Raw genomic sequence first — 25,040 nt, forward strand, 5'->3', positions numbered from 1 at the left:
CAATCAGATTGCAGCATTTTTGACAAACTGCGTTAACTGCCTCTGCAGGCTTCCAATGTAAAAACTAGGAAGTGAATGGTACAACATTAAAATCATTGTAAAAACAGTTATAGACAGCAAAAAAGAGGGTAAGAAATAATTGAACGGCCTCCAGTTGTTGGCTGCTGGTTAGGTTGCTCAACACCTGGAAAAACTGGGACTAGCATGCACTTGATGACCTCAACTGGAGTACTGTGTACAGTTTTGGTCTCCTTACCTAAGGAAGGATATACTTGCCTTAGAGGCGGTACAACAAAGGTTCACTAGATTGATTCCTGAGATGAGAGGGTTGTCCTATGAGGAGAGATTGAGTAAAATGGACCTACATTCTCTGGAGTTTAGAAAAATGAGAGGTGATCTCATTGAAACATATAAGATTCTGAGGGGGCTTGACAAGGTAGATGCTGAGAGGCTGTTTTCCCCTGTCTGGAGAGGGAGAGTCTACAACTAAGGGGCATAGACTCTGGATAAGGGGTTGGGCATTTAGGACTGAGATGAGGAGAAATTTCTTCACTCAGAGGATTGTGCATCTTTGGAATTCTCTACCCCAGAGGGCTGTGGATGCTCAGTCATTGAGTATATTCAAGACTGAGAGCGATAGATTTTTGGACTCTAAGGGAATCAAGGGATATGGGGATCGGGCGGGAAAGTGGAGTTGAGGTCGAAGATCAGCCATGATCTGATTGAAAAGACAGAGCAGGCTCAAGGGCCTATTCCTGGTCCCATTTCTTATGTTCTTTTATGCTCCACCCATTTCTTCATGAAAATTGCAAACGGGGTCCTACTAATAGCGTAAGACTCTGATTTGCATATTTAAACAGCCTCCCACCTGTTTTGGGCAGGAGTGCTGGTTGCCCATTCAAAGGCTTGCCTGAAAATTGAATCAGGGGGCAAACGAGTGTCCAAGGTCCTCACCAGATGTTACTCTGCTGGTCACCCATTTTTCAGTAAGAAATGGGCAGTGGCAGTTACAAATTCCTCTCTTAGATGAATATTTTATTGAAGAAATTAAAGCAAATTGCACGATTAATGTTCTGAAATATTTGGTGATGATTCATTGAATATGAAAATAATGGAGGGTAAAAAAACAGCTGGTCTATGGATTCTGTTCCATACAATTATGGTACAGTTGGGCATCATGGTCCCACCAACCAACAGCCACGTAATTTCCTGGGAGAGGCAAAGTAAAAACAGATTAAAAAAGAGCCCTAGGCCAATTTAAGGGGAAAAAATGAAAAATTATTTTCCGACCCCCAAAGGAGATCAAAATGAGGAAACCACACTGACCGATTGTCATATTCCCCAATACCCCACCTACCTTTTGCATGCTGTGATATTAGCCACAACCAGGAAGTCAACCAGCTCCTTGCTGAATGCTTGTAGTGAATCTTTACTCAGTGCACGAGCTGACTACTTATTCCAAGGTCTATAACCCTCTTCAAAAAGAAAAAGCTCCTGACATCTAACCTAGTTCAATACTTACGCAAATCGTGCATGTCCACTAGTTCTCCCTAAACTATAGTTTATCCCCATGCGGGCAGAATCTAGTCCCATCATTATTTTGAAGACCTCAATCAAATCTCCCTGAAGCCTACGCTTTTCTAGAGTAAAAAGACCCAGCTCTCTAAGCCAAATTAAAATGTTGATATTTCAAAAATATATCAGTTTAGGTTCTCCTGATGACTCATGGGGAAAGATGCTCAGTGGTTTGGTGCTAGGCCGTACAGAGCTCCTAACTTTAGTACTTGGTCTGAGCTGAGTTATCCAGTTATAGCTGGGGCAGTATTTAGAATGTTATACTTGACCTTAACATCCTCAAAGTAGAAGGGGGAGTAAAATCAGTTACTGATCTTATGACTGATGACTACCCAGTTACCACTGCTGAGAAGTGTTGTTTTCTGGCCAGCCATTTAGACAGGATCATGATTAGCTCTGATGCCCTCCATTGCTAGAATGGCTTGTAAATACTTGCTGTGACAATGGCTGCTTTAATGGGATACTGAGGGACTGGGAGTCGATGGAGCCGGCCTAGTATGAAGGGAGGAACTGGAAAACAAAATAGAATTTTGGTGCACAGTCTCCCTATACATTCAAACTTATCAAAGTATACATGTCAATCAAACAACATTCTGAATTCATTATTATTATATGTTTAGCGAAACCATGCAACTTGAAATATCCTTCAGTACATTATTATGTATTAGTCGTGATATGTATGGTACTTGCAAATTGTTAACTGAACACTAGATGGCCCATGATGGGAATAAGCACATTGTATCCTTCTCATGTATTCCTTTGTTTTTCTTTGATGGAAATATTCTAGTGGTTATTAGAAAAAGGATTTGAGTTTGACAGTCTGTGTAAAAGATTCAAAATTGCAAGAAATTCCAATATCTCACGAGATAACATACAGATTGTCATGGAAATAAAAGTACTTATCACCACAGCAGTTAGTGTTTCTTCGGACACACTGCCTGACTCATGATGAGTCAGGCAATATTTTACTGACAATCTGTATGTTATCGTATGAGATATTGGAATTTCTTGCAATTTTGAATCTTTTACACAGACCCTGTAAAACTCAAATCCTTTTTTCTAATAACCACCCATTACCAATAGCTCTAAGGGGAGTAAAATAAGTAGCTTGTGCTGTCAGGCTAATCCCAATAGACAAGAATGTGCAGGATAAAGTAACCTGTAGACCATAGATTGCAACATTTATGTGGATGGGATTTACTACTACTTAATGTTTTGACACCAGATCTTCCAGGAGTTAACCTGGCTAATTGAAGTATTGTCATGTATCTGTGGATGGACTTCTTAGAGAAAGAGTGTGAAAACCGTATGAATCATTTAACTCCATGCCCAACTATATAATTACGCTTAAAGGGAAAACAAAAAGATAACCAAAATGTCATCATGCAGTATTTTGATATACGTCATCTAATTTATGTTTACTAGTTGATATCCCATGGTGTTGCATGTGGGGAGTCAAGAGCTAGTGTCATCTTCAGGTGAAGAGTTGGAGGGCAGGGGATAATTTCACGAGGGTACGCAAATGCAGTTCAATACCCACCTAACAGCTATACATTCTGTCCTTATTTTAGTAATTCCTATGTCTAAATTTATAATGGAAACTGTCTATGTAAACTTGTCGCACTGTAATCACACTTCCCACCACTAGTAGTGCTGCAGCATGCAGGTGTAAGATTTTTAATAAATTAGTAGTTAATCTCAAAGGACCAGGAGGAGGAGGCTAGTCAGCCCCTCGAGCCTGTTCCGCCATTCAATTAGATCCTGGCTGATCTCTACCTCAACTCCATTTACCTGGCTTTGTTCCATATCCCTTGATACCCCAAAGTAACAAAAATCTATCTCTGTCAGTCTTAAAAATTTCAGTTGACATCCAGCATCCACAGCCTTTTGGGGAAGCGAGTTCCAGATTTCTACTACACTGTGTGAAAACCTGCTTCTTGATTTCACTCCAAAATGGCCAAGCTCTGATATTAAGATTATGTTCCCTTGTCTGTATTCCCCCACTAGAGGAAATAGTTTCTCTGTGTCTATCCTAATGAATCCCGTTATCATTTTAAACACCTTGGATAGATCACCCCTCAACTTTCCAAATTCAAGGGAATACAAGCCAAGTTTATGCAACCTGTCCTCATAATTCAACCCTTTGAGTCCTAGGGGTCGATTTTAGCACCCGCGATCGGGTGCGTTCCTGGCGGGGGGGCTTCAAAAATCGGGGATTCCCGGGGCGGCTCCAACCCGCCCACTTCCGGGTTTCCCACAGATGCGCTGACATGTGCTCGCAGCCCCCGCATGTGGGACTCCCGCCGGCAATTAAAGCCGGCAGGGTGCCACTTGAAGTATTTATCTTGGTATTTCAGATAGTTTACAGATCTGATTAACGAGATATTTTAGGAGGGTTGGGATTTTACAAATAACTGGGACTGTTTCCTGTACTGGGGGAAACACTCCCAGTTCAAATGGACGTGTTGCAGCCATCAGCCTGTGGCAGCTGCAAAGGTCCATTTGACAGGTGGTGGGGGGGAGACCCTCACTCATTGCAAGAGGCCACTCGGTCACTTTGGACAAAGATTGGCCTCCACCACCCTCCTCCTAACAATAAAATTCACCAACTTGCACACTTACCCCGGTGTCCAGACACGTTTACCTACCTTGCAGACCCCCTCAAACATATATCTTCCTGATGGGGGCCGCTGTAACTGCAGTCATGACCTCCTCGGAGGACGAACAGCATCACCAGCCTCGCCGGCCACGCCGTCCACCTCTGACACGTAGAGCTCCACAACAGAGTGCTGTGACACATCCATCTGTACAGCAGGAGGGAGGGCTACCGCAGAGAGAGATGCGTCGCAGAGGGCACTACCCTCGCCACAGGGTCCACAGGCCAAGGCTCAGCTTCCTGGACCTCTCTGAGCAGCAGTGCACACGGAGGCTCATAGTCACTCGACATGTGGTCATGGACATCTGCAGCCTCCTTCATGCCGAGCTGCTCGTGGCTGGCCCAAGCACCATCATCTTACCTGTCACTGTCAAAGTCGTCACTGTCAAAGTCACCACTGCCCTCAACAACTTCTCCTCCGCATCCTTCCAGGGTGCAACCGGGGACATCGCCGATGTCTCTCAGTCGTCTGCACAAAAGAGCCCTGCAAATACACCTACACCCACTCTGCAGTGACACAATGGGTGGCATCAGTTGTGGGTCTTCATTGTGATCCTCCGGAAAGGGCATTATTGCACAAACCAGACAAGATTCGCAAAGACGTGGCAGTAGTGGTGCCAATATAATATGGAATGTGAGTTGGTCAGAAATTAAATATAAGAACAAACCATGACAAACCCTCAAACACCCTTGTGCATCCCCTTCATGCTCACGACACATTTGCCTTACGCTGCCTACTACACATATGTGATGCATGCCCTGTGGCTGCAGTACAGGTAGTGGCAGGTTGAGTGAGGCTGACCGTGAAAGAGATGCATGAGAGGGTGAGTATGAGATAGAGCCATAAGATTGTATGAGGATTGGGTTGAGTGGTAGTGGCGGGATGAGTACTGGCGAGGTGAGTAAGTGCAGGTAAGATGAGGATGAGGTTTGAGTGGGTGTGAGGGGTGATGTGACAGAGTAGTGTTGGCAGTGCAGAAGGAGATGTGGGGTGGGGGCGGTGATGTGGCAGACGGAGTGTAGGGGAATGAGTAAGTGTACTCACTTTGGCTGACCTACTTAGGTCATTGCAGTGCCTCCTGCACTGTATGCAGGTGGGCGATATGTTGGTGGTGCAGGTGACCTCCTCTGCCACCTCGAGCCAGGCCTTCTTGGTGGCAGAGGCAGGCCGCTTCCTCCCGCCCACCGAGGGGAAGATATCTGTCCTCCCCCTCCTCCTCACCCCATCCAATGATACCTGGGAGCAGCCTTCCCCCTGTTCTGCTCCATGCTGTAATTTTTCCTATTTCTTGCAGCATCAGTCAGTGGAGGACTGCCCCTTTAAATCGAGCTCCTCCAGCTGACAGACCTTACTGCGCATGCGCAGTCCGCCCGCCGCGCAGCTCAGCAATGGGGAACCCGGAACAAGAGGTAAGTGGATCCAATTAGCCTGCGATTGCGTGCGGAGCAGACTGATTTCACCGGGCGCGTTACCCACGCGTCCAAATCGCCCCCAATCGCCACCCCCCCCCCCCCCCACCCCCACGCAAACCCACCGCCCTGGTAATATCGGGCCCCTAGTATCATTCTGGTGAATCTGTACTGTACCCCTTCGAAGGGCATTATATCTTTCCTGAGGTTTGGTGCTCAAAATTGAATGCAGTACTCCAGATGGGGCCTGGCCAAGGCTCTCCACAACTGAAGCATCACTTCCTGACTTTTGAATTCCAACCCCCTTGAGAGAAAGACCAATATTCCATTAGCCTTTTTGTACCTATGCTTTTAGTGATGTGTGTACATAGACACCTAAATCCCTTTGCTTCTTCACAGCTCCTAGTCTCTCACCACTAAGAAAATATTCCAATTTGTTTTTTTTAGTTCCAAAGTGGATAAACTCACACTTTCATATAGATAACATCAATAGACGCTCCCCTATCCTACCATGCTGGTGACCTCCTCAAAAAATTCAACCAGATTAGTCAGACATGACATACCCTTCACACATCCATGCTGACTCTCTTTGATCAGCTGATACTTGTCCAAGTGCTCAATCACTCTGTCTCTAATGATAGATTCCAGGAACTCCTCCGCAACTGATGTTAAACTGACAGATCTACCATTTCCTGGCTGCTCTTTCCCTCCCTTCCAATCCAAAGGCACAATTCCTGAATCTAGAGAGCTTTGGAAAATTATGACTAATGCATCTACAATTTTCTCACCTATTTATTTTAATACTCTGCAGTGGAAACCATCAGGTCCTGGAGATTTGTATATTTTAAATCCCACTATTTTCTTCTTTACCATTTTTTAACTTATATTAAATCCAATAAGTTCCTCCACTTGACTTATTTTTAGGCTCCCTTGTATCACTGGTGTTTTGACCTCTTAGTCCACTGTGACACAAAATACTAATTTATTAAGTCTGCCATTTCCTTATTAACAATTATCGTCTCACCTACATCAGTCTGTAATGGACCCACATTCCCCTCTATCAATCTGTTTATTATATATATATATATATATATATACTCTCTTAATATATTTATAAAATCTTCTGCTTTGATATCCCTTGCAAGTTGTTTTTCATATTTCTTTTTTGCACCTCACTATTTTCTTTGTATTCCTGTGTTGTTGCTTTTCTTATAGCTCCCTCAGTCTACGGGACTTCCATTTTCCCTTGCATTTATGTAAGCTTTTTCTTTTACTTTGATACTATCTCTTACCTTGTTTGTTGACCATGATTGCTTAACTGCACAAGGTGGACCTTTTCCATTTTAGGGATATGTACTGGTTTGGTATTTTACTAAAAAAACTTCTTTGAATACCTCCCAGTGTTTGTCCATAGGTTTATCCATTAACAGTTCATCCCAGTTTACTGTGGTCAATTTATTTCTCATCTCTTTAAAGTTTGCCTTACATAAAATTAAACCTTGATTTGTAACACTCGCTTCTCCCTCTCAAACCTAATATCAAATTCACTCATATTATGGGCATTATTTGCAAGATCTTTCCTTACTGTCAGATATGTAACTAATTTGGATAGTTACTCATCACTAAATCTATTATGCCCTTATCATTTCTAAAATATATTGGGGCCAATATTACCCCCTCCTCCCAACAATGGTCCGTGTTAAAAATTAAAAATCGCAGAAGTCGACCCCAACCCGCCGCGTATGCGTCTGCTGCCATTTTTATGGCTGCGGGTTTCATGGCGTATCTGTGTCCCGCTCTTGACAGGCAGGACACTTCATTATGCTATTTAAATCAGGCTCCTTTAGTGCAGTTGGGAGTCTGATTTAAATTTAACGCTGGTTGGCCAGATTTCCCAGGGCTCAGGAAACCCAATGGAGTCAGGGGCAACTGGATCAAGCATGTAAGTGCTTTTCTAGCACTGCCTGTGAGCCAGGAGGAGCAGGAGTGCTCCCCACGGCCCCTCAAGCAAACCAATTAAATTCAGCAGGTACTCCGCATTCCCGGGTATCTCCCCCCAACAAACATGCTCCCTCCCTGCCTCCCCGTAAATATCAGGGCCATTGTTCCAGAAAACTGTCTCAAATATAAGCCTTTACTACTTGAACTATGCTGCTTCTCCCACCCTAAGTGAAAATTAAAATCTCCCATTATAAACTTTGCTAGAAATGTAGTTGACCAAATGGTAGTGATGCATTTTTGGAAATTAGGTACAATGCACATGCTCAGAATGCACAATCCAAATTCAGCTCAGGCTTTTGGGAAAGGCTGAGAAAGTGTACACCAACATAAGTTTTGTAATATAATTTTGATTTTCAGATCATGTAAAAAAAAATATTCCAGACAATCCCCTTTTATGGCAACCTTTTCCATTTTCAATCCATGATAGTGTATTTGTTGTATAAAAGTTGTGACTGGTATGATTATCCACATATATAGGAACATAGGAACAGGAGTAGGCCATTCAGCCCCTCGTGCCTGCTCCGCCATTTGATAAGATCATGGCTGATCTGTGATCTAACTCCATGGGCTCGATTTTGGAATCGTGTTTCCGGCGGGTTCCCAGTGGGGTGGCCCCGAAAATCCCGATATCCGGTCACGTGACCGGATCGCGACGAAATCCCAGCCACTTCCGGGTACCGCGCTGACGTGCGGGGCTGCGCGCGCAAGCCCCGCTGGTGGGAATCCCGCAGGCAATTAAAGCCAGCGGGGTTCCACTTGAGAGTACTTACCTTGCTCGTTGTGGTCAGTTAATGAGCTGAAGCAGCTGTCAAAAGAGGAAGTGTGGGATTTTCGGTTCAAGGCAGTGAGTTTCCCACACTGCGGGAAACAGTCCCTCCTCAACTAGGCGTGTTGCAGCCAGCAGCCTGTGGCAGGTGCCAAGGTGCGCTCCACGGGGGAGAGCCCTCACCCACGCAGGAGGCCACCGCGTCTCATAGGGCAACCCCTGCCCTCCACCACCCCCCGCCAAGCCAGAGGACAGACCGACACGAAACCGCAGCCCCAGTCCGAGGAACCACCCACCTACCCTGCACAACCCCTCAGACCAACACCTGCCAGATGGGTGGTGTGTGGACACCCTCGGAGGACGAAGAGCATGACCAGCCCCAGCAGCCTCGCAGTCCACGCCGTCCGCCGCAGAGACGTGGATCCCCCCAACACGGTGTTGTTGCACGCCCACCTGCACAGCAGGAGGGAGGGCTACCGCAGAGAGAGATGCATCGCAGAGGGCACTACCCTCGCCACAGGGTCCACAGACCGAGGCGCAGCTTCCCGGACCTCTCCGAGCAGCAGTGCACAGGGAGGCGCAGATTCACTCGACATGTAGTCGTGGAGATCTGCAGCCTCTTTCATGCCGAGCTGCTCCTGGCTGGCCCCAGCACCAACTGCTTACCTGTCGCTGTCAAAGTCACCAGTGCCCTCCACACCTTCTCCTCCGCATCCTTCCAGGGTGCAGCCGGCCACACCGCCGATGTCTCTCAGTCGTCTGCGCGGACGAGCCCTGCAAATACACCTGCACCTACTCTGCAGTAACACGATGGGTGGCATCAGTGGTGGGTCCTCATAGTGATACCCAGGAGCGGCCATTATTGGACACAACGGACAGGATTCGCGGAGACATGGCAGTGGTGGTGTCAATATAATGTGTGCTGTTTGTTGCTCTGAAATTCAATATAGGTAACACCCATGACAAACCCTCAGACACCCTTATGCACCCCCTTCATGCTGACGACACATTTGCCTTACGCTGCCTACTGCACATATGTGATGCATGCCCTGTGGCTGCAGCACAGGTGGTGGCAGGTTGAGTGAGGCTGGCCGTGAGGGAGATGCACGGGAGGGTGAGTATGGGATGGAGCAATGAGATTGTATGAGGATTGGGTTGCGTGTTAGTGGCAGGATGAGTACTGGCGAGGTGAGTAGGTGGAGGTAAGATGAGGATGGGGTTTGAGTGGGTATGAAGGGTGATGTGATAGAATAGTGTTGGCGGTGCCGAAGGAGATGTGGGGTGGGGGCAGTGTTGTGGCAGACGGAGTGTAGGGGAAAGACTTCATGTTCTCACTGCGGCTGACCTACTGCGGTCATTGCAGCGCCTCCTGCACTGTATGCAGGTGGGCCATATGTTGGTGGCGCAGGTGACCCCCTCTGCCACCTCGAGCCAGGCCTTCTTGGTGGCAGAGGCAGGCCGCTTCCTCCCGCCCGCCGGGGGGAAGATCTGTGTCATCCCCCTCCTCCTCACCCCATCTGATGATACCTGGGGTGAGGCATCATTAAACTGGGAGCAGCCTTCCCCCTGGGCTGCTCCATGCTGCAATTTGTTCCATTGGTTGCAGCATCTGTCAGTGGAGGACTGCCCCTTTAACTAGAGAGCCTCCAGCTGACAGATCGTACTGCGCATGCGCAGCCTGACCGACGCGCAGGCCAGCGCCGTGGACCCCGGAGGAGCAGGTAATTGATTCCTATTAGTGGGTTGCCTGCTACGATCGCGTGGGCAACCCACTAATTTCGCCGAGCGTGTTGACCACGCTCCCGGAGGACCACCCGCTGGGAACCCGCAGGCCTGCTAAATTCGGGCCCCATATACCTGCCTTTGGCCCATATCCCTTAATACTTTTGGTTGCCAAAAAGCTATGTATCTCAGATTTAAATTTAGCAATTGAGCTAGTATCAATTGCCGTTTGCGGAAGAGAGTTTCAAACTTCTACCACCCTTCGTGTGTAGAAATGTTTTCTAATCTCACTCCTGAAAGGTCTGACTCTAATTTTTGGACTGTGCCCCCTACTCCTAAAATCCCCAACAAGTGGAAATAGTTTCTCTCTATCCACCCTATCTGTTCCCCGTAATATCTTATAAACTTCGATCAGATCACCCCTTAACTGTCGAAACTCTGGAGAATACAACCCCAATTTGTGTAATTTCTCCTCGTAACTTAATCCTTGAAGTCCGGGTATCATTCTAGTAAACCTACGCTGCACTCCCTCCAAGGCCAATATGTCCTTCCGAAGGTGCGGTGCCCAGAACTGCTCACAGTACTCCAGATGCGGTCTAACCAGGGTTTTGTATAGCTGCAGCATAACTTCTGCCCCCTTGTACTCTAGTCCTCTAGATATAAAGGCCTTCTTGATTATTTTCTGCACCTGTTCATGACACTTCACTGATCTATGTACCTGAACCCCTAAGTCCCTTTGTACATCCACTGTTTTTAACTTTTTACCATTTAGAAAGTAAATATAAAAGTTGTATGAATTTGAATGAGACATAGAGCTATACGTGGATGTGTGCTGTGTATTTTGCTGTTTGTATCTACGTGAGCTGCTAGAAAATGACAATCAGCTTCTTTATATCCAGTGTAGCTTATCCTGAAGTCAAATGCTGCCTCTACTATATCATTGGCATTCAACCACCCAATTCAGAACATGCTTGTTGAAATAAGAAAGATGTTTTCTTAAGATTTCTATTTGAAAAGGTTGAATCTGATTAAAATTCTTTGAACTGTGTTGCTTATTTATGACTACGGTGAAGATTAGAAATCCTCTTGTGTTCTCCAATTTAACATTTTTATAGGTAGTCATGAAATATTCAATTATTTGGTAGGAAATGAAGGATTGCGTGGCTGTAACTTTGTCTCAGGTTTTTATCTATCACCTGAGCACCAATACTATGACATAACCAAGAAAGCTGCACTCTCAGTTGGAATTAGGAGAATTTGGAATGTAATTCACAGAAAGTGATACTCTTCCTCGAAATGACGGAATATCAGTTTGGAAGAAATCATTGATCTCTTGCAATGTCAACTGGAAATCAAAGGACACTTAATCGTGATCCTTTACTGTCTTCATACTTCTTTTTGATAAAAATACTGCTAGTGTAGGGAGAGTTGGAGGAATAGAAAGCCCCTTCAAGAGTTGGCCTTGCTTTCTTTAGCTTCACACCCACGGGTATAACTGCAATGAAAACAAAAGTTTTTAAAATTTAATTTTTAGTTTTTATTAATTGAGAAGAGCTTACCACCAGCTCTTCTCAATCAGAAGATAAAACCTCAAATGAAGACTGGTAAGTACCACTTTGTGTTTGAGAGCATACAGAAAGAACTCTGCCTTTCCTCTACTCCTGTAGGTAGTGCAACTTCAGTTTCCCCCTCACATCAATGCTAAAATATTCAATGCTGCATCAATAGGTGTGTATAAATACAGCGTTAATTAGTCATACACAGATGCAAGTCTAATGGGATAAAAACAAGTGTCCACGATAAATGTTGTGGCTTCAATTAATGCATTAAAGAATATGCCAGTTCATATACTCTGCTGGTGTGATTTCACTAAGAGTTAATAAAGTATCTTGTTCAATACTATAATATGCCAAGTTCTAAAACCAAGACAATAAGTGAAGTGAAGAGTCCAAATAGATGAACAACTCAGAGTGTTGTGAATTGTGTTGGATTTTGTGCAGGAAAAATCAGGTACAGTGCTGACCGTAACTATATTGAATTAATGATTCAATTTATACAATTGTATTTTCTGTTCCATCTATATATGGGGAAGAGATTATGCCTCCGAAACAACATTCGGAATAAATTTCCTTAAGTAATTTCATTTGTATACTACAAGATTAATAACAGGATAGCATAAATATTCAATATTATAGCTATAAAAAAATTAGACAACAATTTGAATTTAATCTGTTCAAATATGAAGTGCACACTAGAATAGAAGTTGAAAATTAACTTGCATGAATATCTTGTGTGAATTCCAATGTCCTCTCCTATGTATTGTAAACATCAGTGTTTTATGGAACTGTTACCATGGTTATATTGCTAGTGATACCTATGCATTATAAGGACCTTACAATGTTTGACATCGGCCCTGTCATATGGTTTGACTCAGTTCATACGACAGTGATCAGGTGCCTCCCGATCCAGGCGCTCACTTTAACTTTCAGCAGACAATTTGACAAATGTAAAAATGGGCAGGGATTTAGCCTAATGGCTCACATCCAATTAACTTTCCAATTTTCTGGCTCAATCTGGTACAACTGCATTGGAAAATCTCCACTATTTCTAAAGGAAACAAAGTACATTTGCAGTTTATCTTTTTACCCTATGCACAAACATATGTTAGAGTCGGTGACACAGCAGCAGAGCAGGACATCAATCCCAGTATATTGGCGCTCCCTCTCTCTCTCTCTCTCTCTACATGCCATGATCCACCAGTACTGGAATGATGGAGGGTGAGGTGTTACTTGGACATTGTTGCAAATGGAAATCCTACATCTGTCTCCAACAATAAAAAGTCCTTTAGCGCCTGTACAGCAGAGAGAACCAGACCAATGGTTCACCTCGCAGTAGCTGCCAGTGGAACTTCAGACTGTATCCTGAGGAAGGAAGGACCTTCAGCTTTCTCTGTTCAAAAAGATAATAGTCATTGATTAAACCGATCAAAGATGTTGCAAAATATGAAAAAATTACAGTGGCTTTCCTATAAATGAAATGCTTTTATCACATTAATATGTACTTATGAGAGGAGTCTTACTGTATCCCAAGCCAACTGTTATGTGACTGGGAGTATCATTATTTGAGGGTTCATTTCTATAGGGTTTCATTACGTACTCTTTGTCTTAAATTCCTTTCCAGCGTCATTACAGTTATCTTCTAAAACACTGCAAATTACTGTCACTATAATGACTGCCGGTGAGAATAAAGTAGAAAATTGTGATACTTGTGATGTGAGAAAGTATCAGCTGTTTAAACTGGACTTTATTGTAAGCTCATTGTTTTTTTTATCTTGGCAGAATGTGTGACACAGGAGAAGGACTATTCACCTTCCAAACGAGAGAAGGTGAGGCGATTTACCAGAAAGTGCACTCTGCAGCACTGGCCATAGCAGAACAACATGAACAGATGCTACAAAGGGAGAAAAATTCACGGGTATGTGTGCTGGTGATGTCTGTTCTCTGATACTCAGCAATTAGTTTGAGATGAGGGAGGGCAGCTCTGTGTTTTTAAAGCAGCTGGTTTTTATGGCTCTATTGCACATCTTCCAGCTTTTTATACAATGAATTGTTCAATCCCTCAATACTAAATTTAACTTAATAGTTTTATTTTAAAATAAACCATACTAAGGTCCTTCAATCACAAAATTTGGCAGTCTTAATCTGCTTTGAAAGCCGCACTAGTAAAATATCACAGATGCCTTCCAAAAATCAAAGGCAATTCTGTCCATTGATTTAGTTTGCTCTTCAAAGAATTCTAGTAGATTATGAGACAGGAATGACTCAACTAAAATCATGCAGATTTTTGGCCTCTCTGGTCTTTAAATGAATGTTGGTAGCATCCTATAAGGTGTTTTCATGTATTTTCCCGACATTGATATAAGAATGACTTCACTAAAATCCCTCGCTTTGTGCCTATTTTAAAATTGGAATTACATTACCTCGTCTCCAATCCTCAAATGCATCCCCTGTATTTATATAACTCCTAAAAATATTAGCTGGAGCTCAGGCTATCTCTTGACTGATGTCCCTGAGGATGCCAAAGTGTATATTATCTGGCATAGGTGCATTTAAAATATTTAATTATTTTCATGTATATGAAGTGATACATGTTCTAAATTCCTGTGATAAATTACTTGGGTCTGTATTTCTGAAGACTGATGCAAAGAATGCATTTAGCACATCTGCTTAATTTTTGATTTGCTCCCCCATATTTTACACAGCTTGACCCTTGAAGAGCAAATCTGATTAGTTATATATGAAGCAGATGGGATATAAAAATAGTATTTCCCAAGCTCGTTTTTGCCACGATAGTTGTGGCTGTGCAATTTTTCTTCTCAGTGCTTGAATTAATCATAAGAATCTTTGATTTCCCGTTTAATACTTCCAAAGACTCTTCTCACCGCCACAAGGTTTTTTCTTCCATAGCTTCCATGTTTCTGTTGCTATTTTTATCCTCAGGGTTTACGACACTATCTGATCCAATTACACAATGGTCACTAGGCCTCAAGTTTTCTCCTCTTTGCATGTTACTAATCTAGTGGCCTACTAAATACCACGTAATTTTTTCCCTACATTCTACTTCTCCTGTTGTATTAAGAACCTCTCACACCATCATTAAATAGGTTGGAGTGGACAAACTCAGAAGCATAGAGTGGGGAGAACCTGGGAATGAGCAGATGAGAGGAAGCAAAAGATAGATGGCGATTGTGAGGTAGAAAGCAATGGGGAAAGGGTGCTAGAGAAAGAGAAAGGGAGAGAGGTTCTGCATTATATTTGAAATGTAAATGTTTGAGAGCACAGGCAGGAGTGTCCATACTCTCGAAAGATTAAAACTACTCCAAGTTTATCAAATGCCCAGGAAATGCAGGGGACCCCTCAGCACCAGGTTTAACACTTCACTAAGAACATAAGAAATAGGAGCAGGAGTAGGCCATCCAGCCCCTTAGGCCTGCTCCGCCATTCAACAAGATCATGGCTGATCTTGTACCTCAGTGCCATTTTCCTGCACCTCCCCATATCCCTTGATGCCTTTAATATCTAGAAATCTATCAATCTCTGTTTTGAATGTACTCAATGACTGAGCCTCCACAGCCTTCTGGGGTAGAGAATTCCTCAGATTCGCCACCCTCTGAGTGAAGAAATTTCTCCTCATCTCGGTCCTAAATGGCCTACTCTTTATTCTGAGACTGTGACCCCTGGTTCTAGATTCCCCACCCAGGGGAAACATGGCTGGAGTTGATCTTTTTACAGTGGCAATTCAAAGCCTGTGAGACAGCTTCCCTGAGAGGTTCTCACACTGCAAAGCCCCACTCTAAATTTATACTGTCATTTTAATATTGCTACAAAGTGGAAATCAAAGTCCAACTACACTCTCAATCTCATAAAATAACTTTGGCCATTTAATAAGAGGTGAAACAAAGGGCCTTATCAAGATCACAAGATAACAGAGCAACCCAATAATTACATTTATTGAAGAATTCATTGTGCTCTTCAAAACTTTTTAAAAAAATATACCATGGAATGTGGATGTATACCAAAGAGACACATCAGCTAGTATTTAGATCTCCACTGAGATTTGAATTTGATGTTGCTTGGATAAAGTAAGTTATTAAGAGAAGGAAGGTGCCAGCATAGGTGGTCTCAGGATCATTAGTGTTAACTTTTCTACATTTTCCCCAACAGCTCAACAAGTCTTAATGTTGTGAAACTTGAAAGACATACTTGTTATGCCAATAGTGAGAAATTAATAAACTATGCCATTAGATCAGATTTGTTTCTGCAGGTTCTGCTAATTACAAAATAGATTTTCCATATATCTCAAAAAGACAAGTACTAGCTTTACAAATTCTGTAGTATATAATCGTTATTTTAGTAGCAGTAAGATATTAATGAAGCATGCTAATTGGTGTAACTTTCATGTAGAAATTAATTTAATTGGAAAAGGATGTTTCCCTATAAATCAAATGCATAATCTTCTTTCTTTATAAAACTGAGTGTAATTTAGGAAAATGTACAATAAAATATGTTAATTACCACCCAATTCATAGTTGCAGGTTAAGTTGATTAGAAAATAGACTATCCCATAAGATTCAAATATGACCTGCAAATATCACAGGATCATTGTGCTTTGTTCAATCAAAAAAGTTTCAAGGTATCAGCAGATGAACAAAAAATATATGATAAATAAAGTTTTAAAACTTCAATCAACTGGTAAAGGGAAAGTTATATAAAACATCACATCAACTTAGGGATAGTTTCCACAGACTGCAAACAAAACATTTTGCCACACAATGGCTGCCATACTGCAAGTGGCAATCTCAGATCTAAATGACAATCTTGTCAACAGTAATGAGTGTATGACACAACAGACCATTATATTTATTATGATGGCTGGATTGGTTAATGTGTTATGGTTCGATAATCAAATCTCGTGGTTCCATTAATGGAGGAGATTATTTGAAATTTGCACAAAATCTAAAAGTGCTAAAGAAAAAATACTTAACTGGTGTTACTACTTGACCAGTCCACCTTTGTGTGTAATATCTGTCCAAATCTCATGTGTGTGGATAAAATGGTCACTATGTTGGGGATATTTACATATTCCAACATGAGATAGTACGCATAAGGAAGAACACTGGCAGGGTTGTAAGTGTGTACAGTGATGTAGGACATTGCATATAATTTTGAACATAAAAAGAAAATGTTGCTTAAAACAATGTAAACACTCCTTACAGATCTGTTCAGAGAAAACACAATGGGCTTGATTTTAAAAGTAAAGAACGGGTGGGTTAGGGGCAGGAGGGCATTGAAAATTGCTCCCCCCGCCCCAAGAGGCGGGTCAGGCCTTAAAACCTTTCACGGAGGCTTCAGGCCACCACTTTTCACTAATTCCTGATTTCAACCTTGGGGTGCTGGGATTCCCAGGCCTTCTGTTTTATGCCTCGTGAAAGGAGGTGAGAAGGCCTGAGGCTAACAGGTAGGTGCCTGGAAAGGCACAGCTTGTGAACCTGGAGGAGCAGGAGTGCTTCCCCCAGGCCCAACAAGCCTACCTGCACTGAACACACCCCCCACCCACAACCTCAATTGCAGACCCCCGACCCTGATCCTCCTCCTCCTCTGACCCCAGATCGTGATCCCCCCCCCACCCCCGACCCCACTGCCCACCTGTGCCCATCCATGGCTCCCCCCACCATCCGTACAAACTTAACTGCATAATTGCCTGCAGATGTCCTCTCCCTGACTGGTCTCCTGTCCAACTGAGACCAGCCTGTCAATCAGCCGGTCAGTCGGAAGGGAAACCGACAAAAAAAAATAAGATGTCCTTATTTCAAAATCGCAAGGACGTCCGGGGAACCCGTATTAATGGTTTCCCAACCTCAAATTGATCGCCGCCCTCTTTCCTGCTCTGTTTTAAAATCACCCCCAATGAGTCAGAAGTTGGACTTGCCCCTGAAATGGTTGGCATGTCAGCGGAACGATCATTCCGTACTTGGAGCCAATGCGAGGCCCATGCCAAATTCGGTACCGGGCCTCATCTGCATTTAACCGGTGAGCTGCGAGCGCCAAGCGTGCCTCCAGAAGCAGCTGGTCAGTACCACTGGCAGTAATTTGGGCAGACTGAGATACCAGCAGCGGCTTTCAGGTAAGTCCTGTGAGGGGGGTGGGGAGAGGCGATGCAGAGAGGGGGCGAGCCTGGGTCGACACTGGCCGCAGTTATTTTGGGGATCCAGGAGGAGCACTCCTCCTCCTTCCGACTCCACAAAATACAACAATTTTCAAAGTTTTTGGGCCTTTTATCAACAGCCACCAGAGGTCTCTTTAAGGACCACTGGTTTAACCGTTCTAGAGCTGGAAGGACTAAATTGAGCTAGCGTGGTGCCAGCTCCACCTAGTTGCTGTACAGTTTTACATCTGGGTCCTACCGCCGGTGTAGGACCCCGATTTGAATAACCAAATCAGCCTGCTGCCTGTTTCAGGAATGCTAAAAACTGCCTGATTCAATTTTGCCTATGGCACACTTCTGGAGTCATTCGAGTGCAGGAAATCATAACCCGATTTTGAACCCCGTTTGGCCAACTACATGGCTGACAAACGGATGCAGCAATGTTTAATTTCTCCCCCAATATCTGTAAATACATACATTTTAAAAACAATTATTTTTCTTCCCTTTTTTATTTTATATTTTGGTGAATTCCAAGATGAGAGATGTTGGTACTGGAGAATGGAACACTTCCTTGCTTTGGCACTCAGAATTGGCATCAGATACCTCCCAGGACAGATATGCCATGGGCCAGGTACATAGTGAAATTCCTTTTATGCTGTCCTAATAATGGTTCATTTTATTCCATTTGCTAATGTTAGCAAAACAGTTGCAGTGAGCATAATGTGGGGGATCATTTTGTTAATATCAGCACAAATGGATGAAAATATACCCCATGATGTTATTTTTTCATTTCCCATACCTGGCCATCCATATGGGGCTCTTTAAGATTGTCAATTTAGTACTAATTTGTATTGTATAATGAGTACTTTTGTGCCGTCAATTTGTACTGGGATCTAGGCTGATAATTACTATACGTCATACATAGGGACTATGTGGCTAGCAGAGGGAGAAAAATCTCTTATTGATTCAATCTGGGTAGGTCGCAGAGATAAAAAGACAATAGGGTTAATTTTAACTCCATCTGCCTGGCTTAAATGGAACAGTAACAGCTCGAAATTGGCATCTGGTCAGTTACTGCCCTGTTTGCACTGCTGCTCCAGCAACCACCATCTTGGGTGGGGTCCTGAGCGCCCGTCTGTTTCAGGCAGGAGGCTATTTGTAATATGCAAATCGGGGTCCTATGACATACATAAGACCCCGATTGCAATTATGAGGTACAAATGGGCGGAGCAAGCACCGCACACCACCCTCCCATTTGTACTGGGTGGTGTACTGAGGGGCCAGGATTAGCAGGAGCACTTCTCCTGGGCCAAGGCTGCTGCTAGCCCGTCTGAGGTCCCCCTCAAGATCGCTTCACTCCAACTCCCCCCACGCCCCCCCCCCCCCCTCCACCCCCTAGGCTCCAGTGGTCAGCTGGATCAGCGTGAGAGCTGTCCGATTCCCCATCGTCCCTGGTGAGCTGCATTGATACACCTGCTTGACGAACACAGCTTGCCGAAAGAATATAAATCAGACCCGGGCTTCACACAGGCAGGAATGAGCAGATGGTGGGCGCGCTCCTCTGCTGCCCACTCATTCTCTGCCGGTAGTTAAAACCGGCCCTAGTGTGGTTAATCTGTATGTCATCCCGTTCCCATTCTAATGGGAGTAACTTTGAACTTTCTTGTTTCATTGACCTGCAATAAAACTGTTTTCATGCAAAATAACAAGTCTCAAGTTTGCTCACATTCACTAACACTTCATTCTGGTTGGCATGTCAGAATGGCTTGAATTAAACGATTACTAATAAAAGGCTGAGGCATTTCGAACACTGGGATTGAGTGTTTAAGGCACCTTGACAGTATCTCAGTTCAGGTCTCATTAGGGCTATATTGTGAACTGTGCAATGAATACATGATGGTTATCAATTTTTTTAATGATTGATAAACATCAATAAATATGATTACCTCATTGCAACGACCACAGAGGGGGTAGTACAGCAGTAAATTTAAGTGCTTTGGAATATGGATAAATACTTTGGAATAGTGCTAAAGCTGAAACAAGTTGTAAATAAGCCAAATATGGCCAATTAATAGAAATGAATGTTCACTGTTCCTTCAATATTGTGTCAGTGATGCATATTAGCATATTGCACATATACAATGTAATGCGAGCAAGTAATGTGGATTCTGTGAAAACTCTGCTGCCCATAACCTAACTTGCACCAAGTCCCCTTCACCCATCACTCATGTACTTGATGACCTACATTGGCTCCTGGTCCGGCAATGCCTCGATTTTAAAATTCACATCCTTGTTTTCAAATCCTTCCATGGCCTTGGCCTTCCCTATCTCTGTAACCTCCTCCAGCTCAACTACCCTCTGAGATCTCTGTGCTCCTCCAATTCTGACCTCTTGCGCATTCCTGATTTTAATCGCTCCACTATTGGCAACCGTGCTTTCAGCTGTCTAGGCACTAAGCTCTGGAATTCCCTCCCTAAATCACTCCGCCTCTCTACCGCTCTCTCCTCCGAGGGTTTCCTTAAAACTTACCTCTTTGACCAAGCTTTTGTTCACCTGTCCTAATATCTCATTATGTGGTTTGGTGTCAAATTTTGTCCTGTGGAGTGCCTTGGGATGTTTTACTACGTTAAAGGAGCTATATAAATGCAAGTTGTTGTTGTAGCAGCATTTGTGTGCTCATCTACATCGGCTGAATATTAAAGTTGCTGGCAATTCAACTTATGTGAGTTCATTTTAATGCATATTGGGCCGGAAATTGCTTAAAAAAGAACGGTGAAGTCAACAGTGCTCACTGTTGCTAATGGCGAAATCATGGAGCAAGTTCCAGCATTCACACATGCGCAGTGAAACGTGGAAATCTGGAACTGGTTCGCCGGCGATATGATAGCTTCGCATTGAAGACATATCGCCGGCTGCAATCAACAGAACCATTGGACCAGCATCAACTTGCTCTTCTGCCCAACTGGAACTAACTAATATCGCCAGAAAACAGGTACGCTTAAAAATACCAGGTCTAAACTAAGTCTTAATGACTGCCAAACAACTAAAAATGTACTTTTAAAAATGAGGATTCTCATTACTCCTTATTTTAATAGTTTTTCATCATTACAATTTCTTTTAAATTTAAAAAAATATATTTTTTTAACTTTTTCTTCTGTCTCTTTAATTCCATTATTTCCTACCCTCTCTTTTCGCTTTCTATAACTGTTTTTACAAATGATTTTAGTGTTGTACCTTTCACTTCCTGAATTTTAAATTCCAGCTTGCAACGTAAAGCAGCTTGTCAAAAATGCTGCAATCTGATTTGTAGAGAGGAGAAAGTGATGCATTTGCTTCTCCCATGGGTCCTAGCTTCACTGGCGTTAACGCTGGGCTCTTCGCCACTTCCTATTCGAGGAAGTGCACCCAGTAATGACTGCGGTAAGTTAGTGGGTTAGTATAAATCTATGGAGCGGCAATCACGGTTGGTTCGCCACGCTGAGCAATTTCTGGCCCATTAGCTTTTCTGTACTGTGCAAGGCATGTTAATTAAATTTGGCCATGAGAAATGGCCAGTGATATGTCGAGATCATCCGGTGTCTGGCCCATATATTTACAACTCTTTTTAATTGTGTTAGATCATTCAGCCTGGTTATTTTAATTACATGAAATCTTTCCAGAAGACTGACTCATTTTAATTTGCATTATTAGCTTATTCATTAAATGATTTAAATTGCAAATTAACACATTTGTTTATTTTCTTTTAATTTGCAATGAAATTTTGCGAGGGCTGAACGAAGGATTTGTATTTTGTTGGTAATGTTCTGTCTTGAATGAAGTAATTGGTTTGTAAACTGAAACTGATGACCAAATTGACTTGATTTACTTTTAATGAGGGATAATTCTCAAGGGTTAAGTTGTACAGGCAAAGAGGAGAGCAAGTCAGGAGGAAGCTGCTCAAGTTATCCATCTCTGCAACAAAATAAATAGAAGATACATGGCAGGGTCTCACTTTACACAAAATATAAACATTCAGTAGATTTGACTGAATAATACGTGAGCGCTGAATTTGTGAGTGTGCTATGATGCTGAGTCCATCAGTTAGATGAATATTGGCCCAGAATTTGTTAGAATGGGGCATCTCACACTGTGCCCCATTTGTTAGATGTTTCTCCTCAACCTTCAGCTCGAAAATCTTTTGCACCACAAATTGCTGGAAGTGCGAGCCGATAATGACCTGACGAGTGCAACAGGGCACCTGGGACGTTGGTGAAACACAAGACCAACAGTCTATCTCCTTAACCAATGAGATTTAAGGATAGAGAAAAGGCGGAGAAGGAAATAGGATGAATTAGAGACAAATTAGATGCAAAGAAAAATAAAGAGGAAAAGAAAGATTGGATTAAGAGAGAGAGTAAAAGGAGACAGAAAGGAAAAGTAAATTTTTAAATTTTAAAAGCCTCTAAGAACAATTTACTACCTGCAGGAATGTGACTCCACAATTGTTCCCTTTCTGGGCTGGAGAGGTTGAGTGACATCGCAGTTACATGAATCTTATCGTTAAAAGGGTCCTTACATCGTTAAATACCAGCCCTAACTTTCTGTGGCGAGTTTAATTTGTTTTAGCAATACCAATACTGCAATTTCTTGACAAATCGTCCAGCAATTTGTGTCGATGCGCAACTTACCGTATTTCTTCCTTGCTGCAAATTGCAGTGTTATTTACATACGAATAACAGTGTGCACATTTAACTCACCATTATTTTCTGGGCCATTGGATTTGTTACAAGCCTATATATTTTTTTTTTTATTTAGGTTGATTGCTCTTTGGTAAAAAGATCAGTGGTGGTGTGTGATAAGGTTGGAGTTTTCTGAGGGGTGGAATATGGATAGGTTTGAGAGAGTTCTTAAGTTCTGTCCTGAGGAAAAAATAGTTTAGGTAGGTGGATGGTTAAGAATGTCTGACTTTGAAGGAGTACAGAGATTAAAAATAGAAGTATACGCCACTGTGTTAATCAACTTTAAAGTCAATCTTACGAATTTGTTTATACAATAGTTCCATTCCCTGGACCAGTGGTCCAATACTGATTGAATCACACACAGTTCATGCTGTTGTTATACCTGGGCCACTAGCACAAACCAGCCAGAGTGACAGATGGGACCATGTACCCTTGAGCTACCATGGAAATAAATTTCATGGAAAGGAGAACCGTGTAGCCTTAACTTCCTGCATTAGGAGTAATAAATGCAATTTTATTCCAAAAACAATCAGAGTACATTTTGATTTTTTTAGAAATTTATTGTTTTCCACAAATTGTTAGCAGTGGGACTGCTGCACTGACAATGCTAAATGATAGTTGAATCCTGGCAAGGCAGCTCTTTTAATTGAATTTGTAAAAAAGTACATTCACATCTATATTTTATGAAGCCTTCGCATAGTTTAATTATGTGGTGCTTGCAGGAGGAGTGCGTTCTTAGCATGATCGTGCTTGCACTGGATCCAATGTGGAGCGAGGGGTTGAGGCAGCTTTTCTCTTTGGATTCTGAGGATTAGTGAGGACTGGAATTGGGGGAAGCCTCTGCAAGTGAATGGTCATGTTGAATAGAGTTTACCCTTCATAGTCACTGAGTGGCTTGCTGTGCTGTGGGGTAAGGGGACGGAACATTTTGTGCTGAGTGAACCTCCAACTTCAGGCCCCAGTCTGATTGGTATTTCTCCAGTTTCATGACAAGGCTAAACCTCTGATTGGCAAATGTCCCACATGTTAATTTCAGAATTTGCAGATGACACAAAATTTGGAAGGATAGTAAACAGTGAGGAGGATAGTGATAGACTTCAAGAGGATATAGACACGTTGGTGGCATGGGCGGACACGTGGCAGATGAAGTTTAACGCGGAAAAATGCAAAGTGATGCATTTCAGTAGGAAAAATGAGGAGTGGCAATATAAACTAGAGAGCACAATTCTAAAAGGGGTAGATGATGGGCAATAAATGCTGGCCTCGCCAGCGACGCCCAAATCCCATGAACGAATTTTTTAAAAAAGGAACATAGGGATCTGTGGGTATATGTGCACAAATCATTGAAGGTGGCAGGGCAGGTTGAGAAAGAAGTTAATAAAGCATACGGGGTCCTGGGCTTTATAAATAGAGGCATAGAGTACAAAAGCAAGGAAGTCATGATGAACCTTTATAAAACACTGGTTCGGCCACAACTGGAGTATTGTGTCCAGTTCTGGGCACTGCACTTTAGGAAGGATGTGAAGGCCTTAGAGGGGGTGCAGAGGAGATTTACTAGAATGATTCCAGGGATGAGGGACTTAAATTACGTGGATAGACTGGAGAAGCTGGGATTGTTCTCCTTGGAACAGAGAAGGTTGAGAGGAGATTTGATAGAGGTATTCAAAATCATGAAGGGTCAAGACAGAGTAGATAGAGAGAAACTGTTCCCATTGGCGGAAGGGTCAAGTACCAGAGGGCATAGATTGGGAAAAGAACCAAAGATGACGTGAGGAAAACTTTTTTATACAGCAAGTGGTTAGGATTTGGAATGCACTGCCCGATGTGGTGGTGGTGGAAGTAGATTCAATCATGGCCTTCAAAAGGGAACTGGATAAGTAGCTGAAACAAAAAAATGTGCAGGGCTACAGGGATATGGCGGGGGAGCGGGACTAGCTGGATTGCTCATGCATAGAGCCGGCGCGGACTCGATGGGCTGAATAGTCTCCCTCCATGCTGTAACCTTTCTATGATTCTATGTGTTTCAACCAAATGTTTGTTGTGGAGAGGGTTACATGTCATCACAAGTTGGAGGAGCGATGGTGGGGGGAGGGAGGAGGGAGATGCATCTTGTTGCAGCTAGTAGCAATAATGTCCTCGGATGCAAAAACAAAGCATTAGATTGGGTGGAGTGGAAATTCCTCCTCGCAACACTCGACTGAATGCCCTTGAGGAAATGGATTAAAATCCTCAACATCCTCAGCTCCCTTGCATTCCCACTCCACTGAAAGGCCAGTCAGGGATGCCCCCTGGCCTCCACCTCTTGGCCATGGCTGTAGAATCTCTGAACATGCATCAGGATGAACCATGAGGGCCAAATTATACCCATTCACCAGTTAGCAGACAAATTACACCCCTTTCAGCATAACCAAAATTGTTACCAACAGACAAGATTGGAAAATGTGAGGTTATGCACTTTGGCAGGAAAAATCAGAGAGCAAGTTATTAT

At 43.2% G+C, this 25,040-nt stretch overlaps 1 protein-coding gene across 2 annotated transcripts in view; it reads left to right on the forward strand.

Annotated features, from left to right (window-relative positions):
• LOC137335482 (docking protein 5-like) overlaps positions 1 to 25,040 on the forward strand; it is a 288,256-nt gene that overhangs the window by 213,469 nt on the left and 49,747 nt on the right. For both annotated transcript variants that reach the window (XM_068000829.1, XM_068000830.1), the window contains exons 6-7: positions 13,469 to 13,604; positions 18,370 to 18,465. In XM_068000829.1, coding sequence (XP_067856930.1) covers positions 13,469 to 13,604; positions 18,370 to 18,465 — 232 coding nt within the window. The remainder of the gene's footprint in view (positions 1 to 13,468; positions 13,605 to 18,369; positions 18,466 to 25,040) is intronic.

The sequence above is a fragment of the Heptranchias perlo genome, chromosome 19 (assembly GCF_035084215.1).
Source record: "Heptranchias perlo isolate sHepPer1 chromosome 19, sHepPer1.hap1, whole genome shotgun sequence".
NCBI classification, from domain to species: Eukaryota; Metazoa; Chordata; class Chondrichthyes; order Hexanchiformes; family Hexanchidae; genus Heptranchias; species Heptranchias perlo.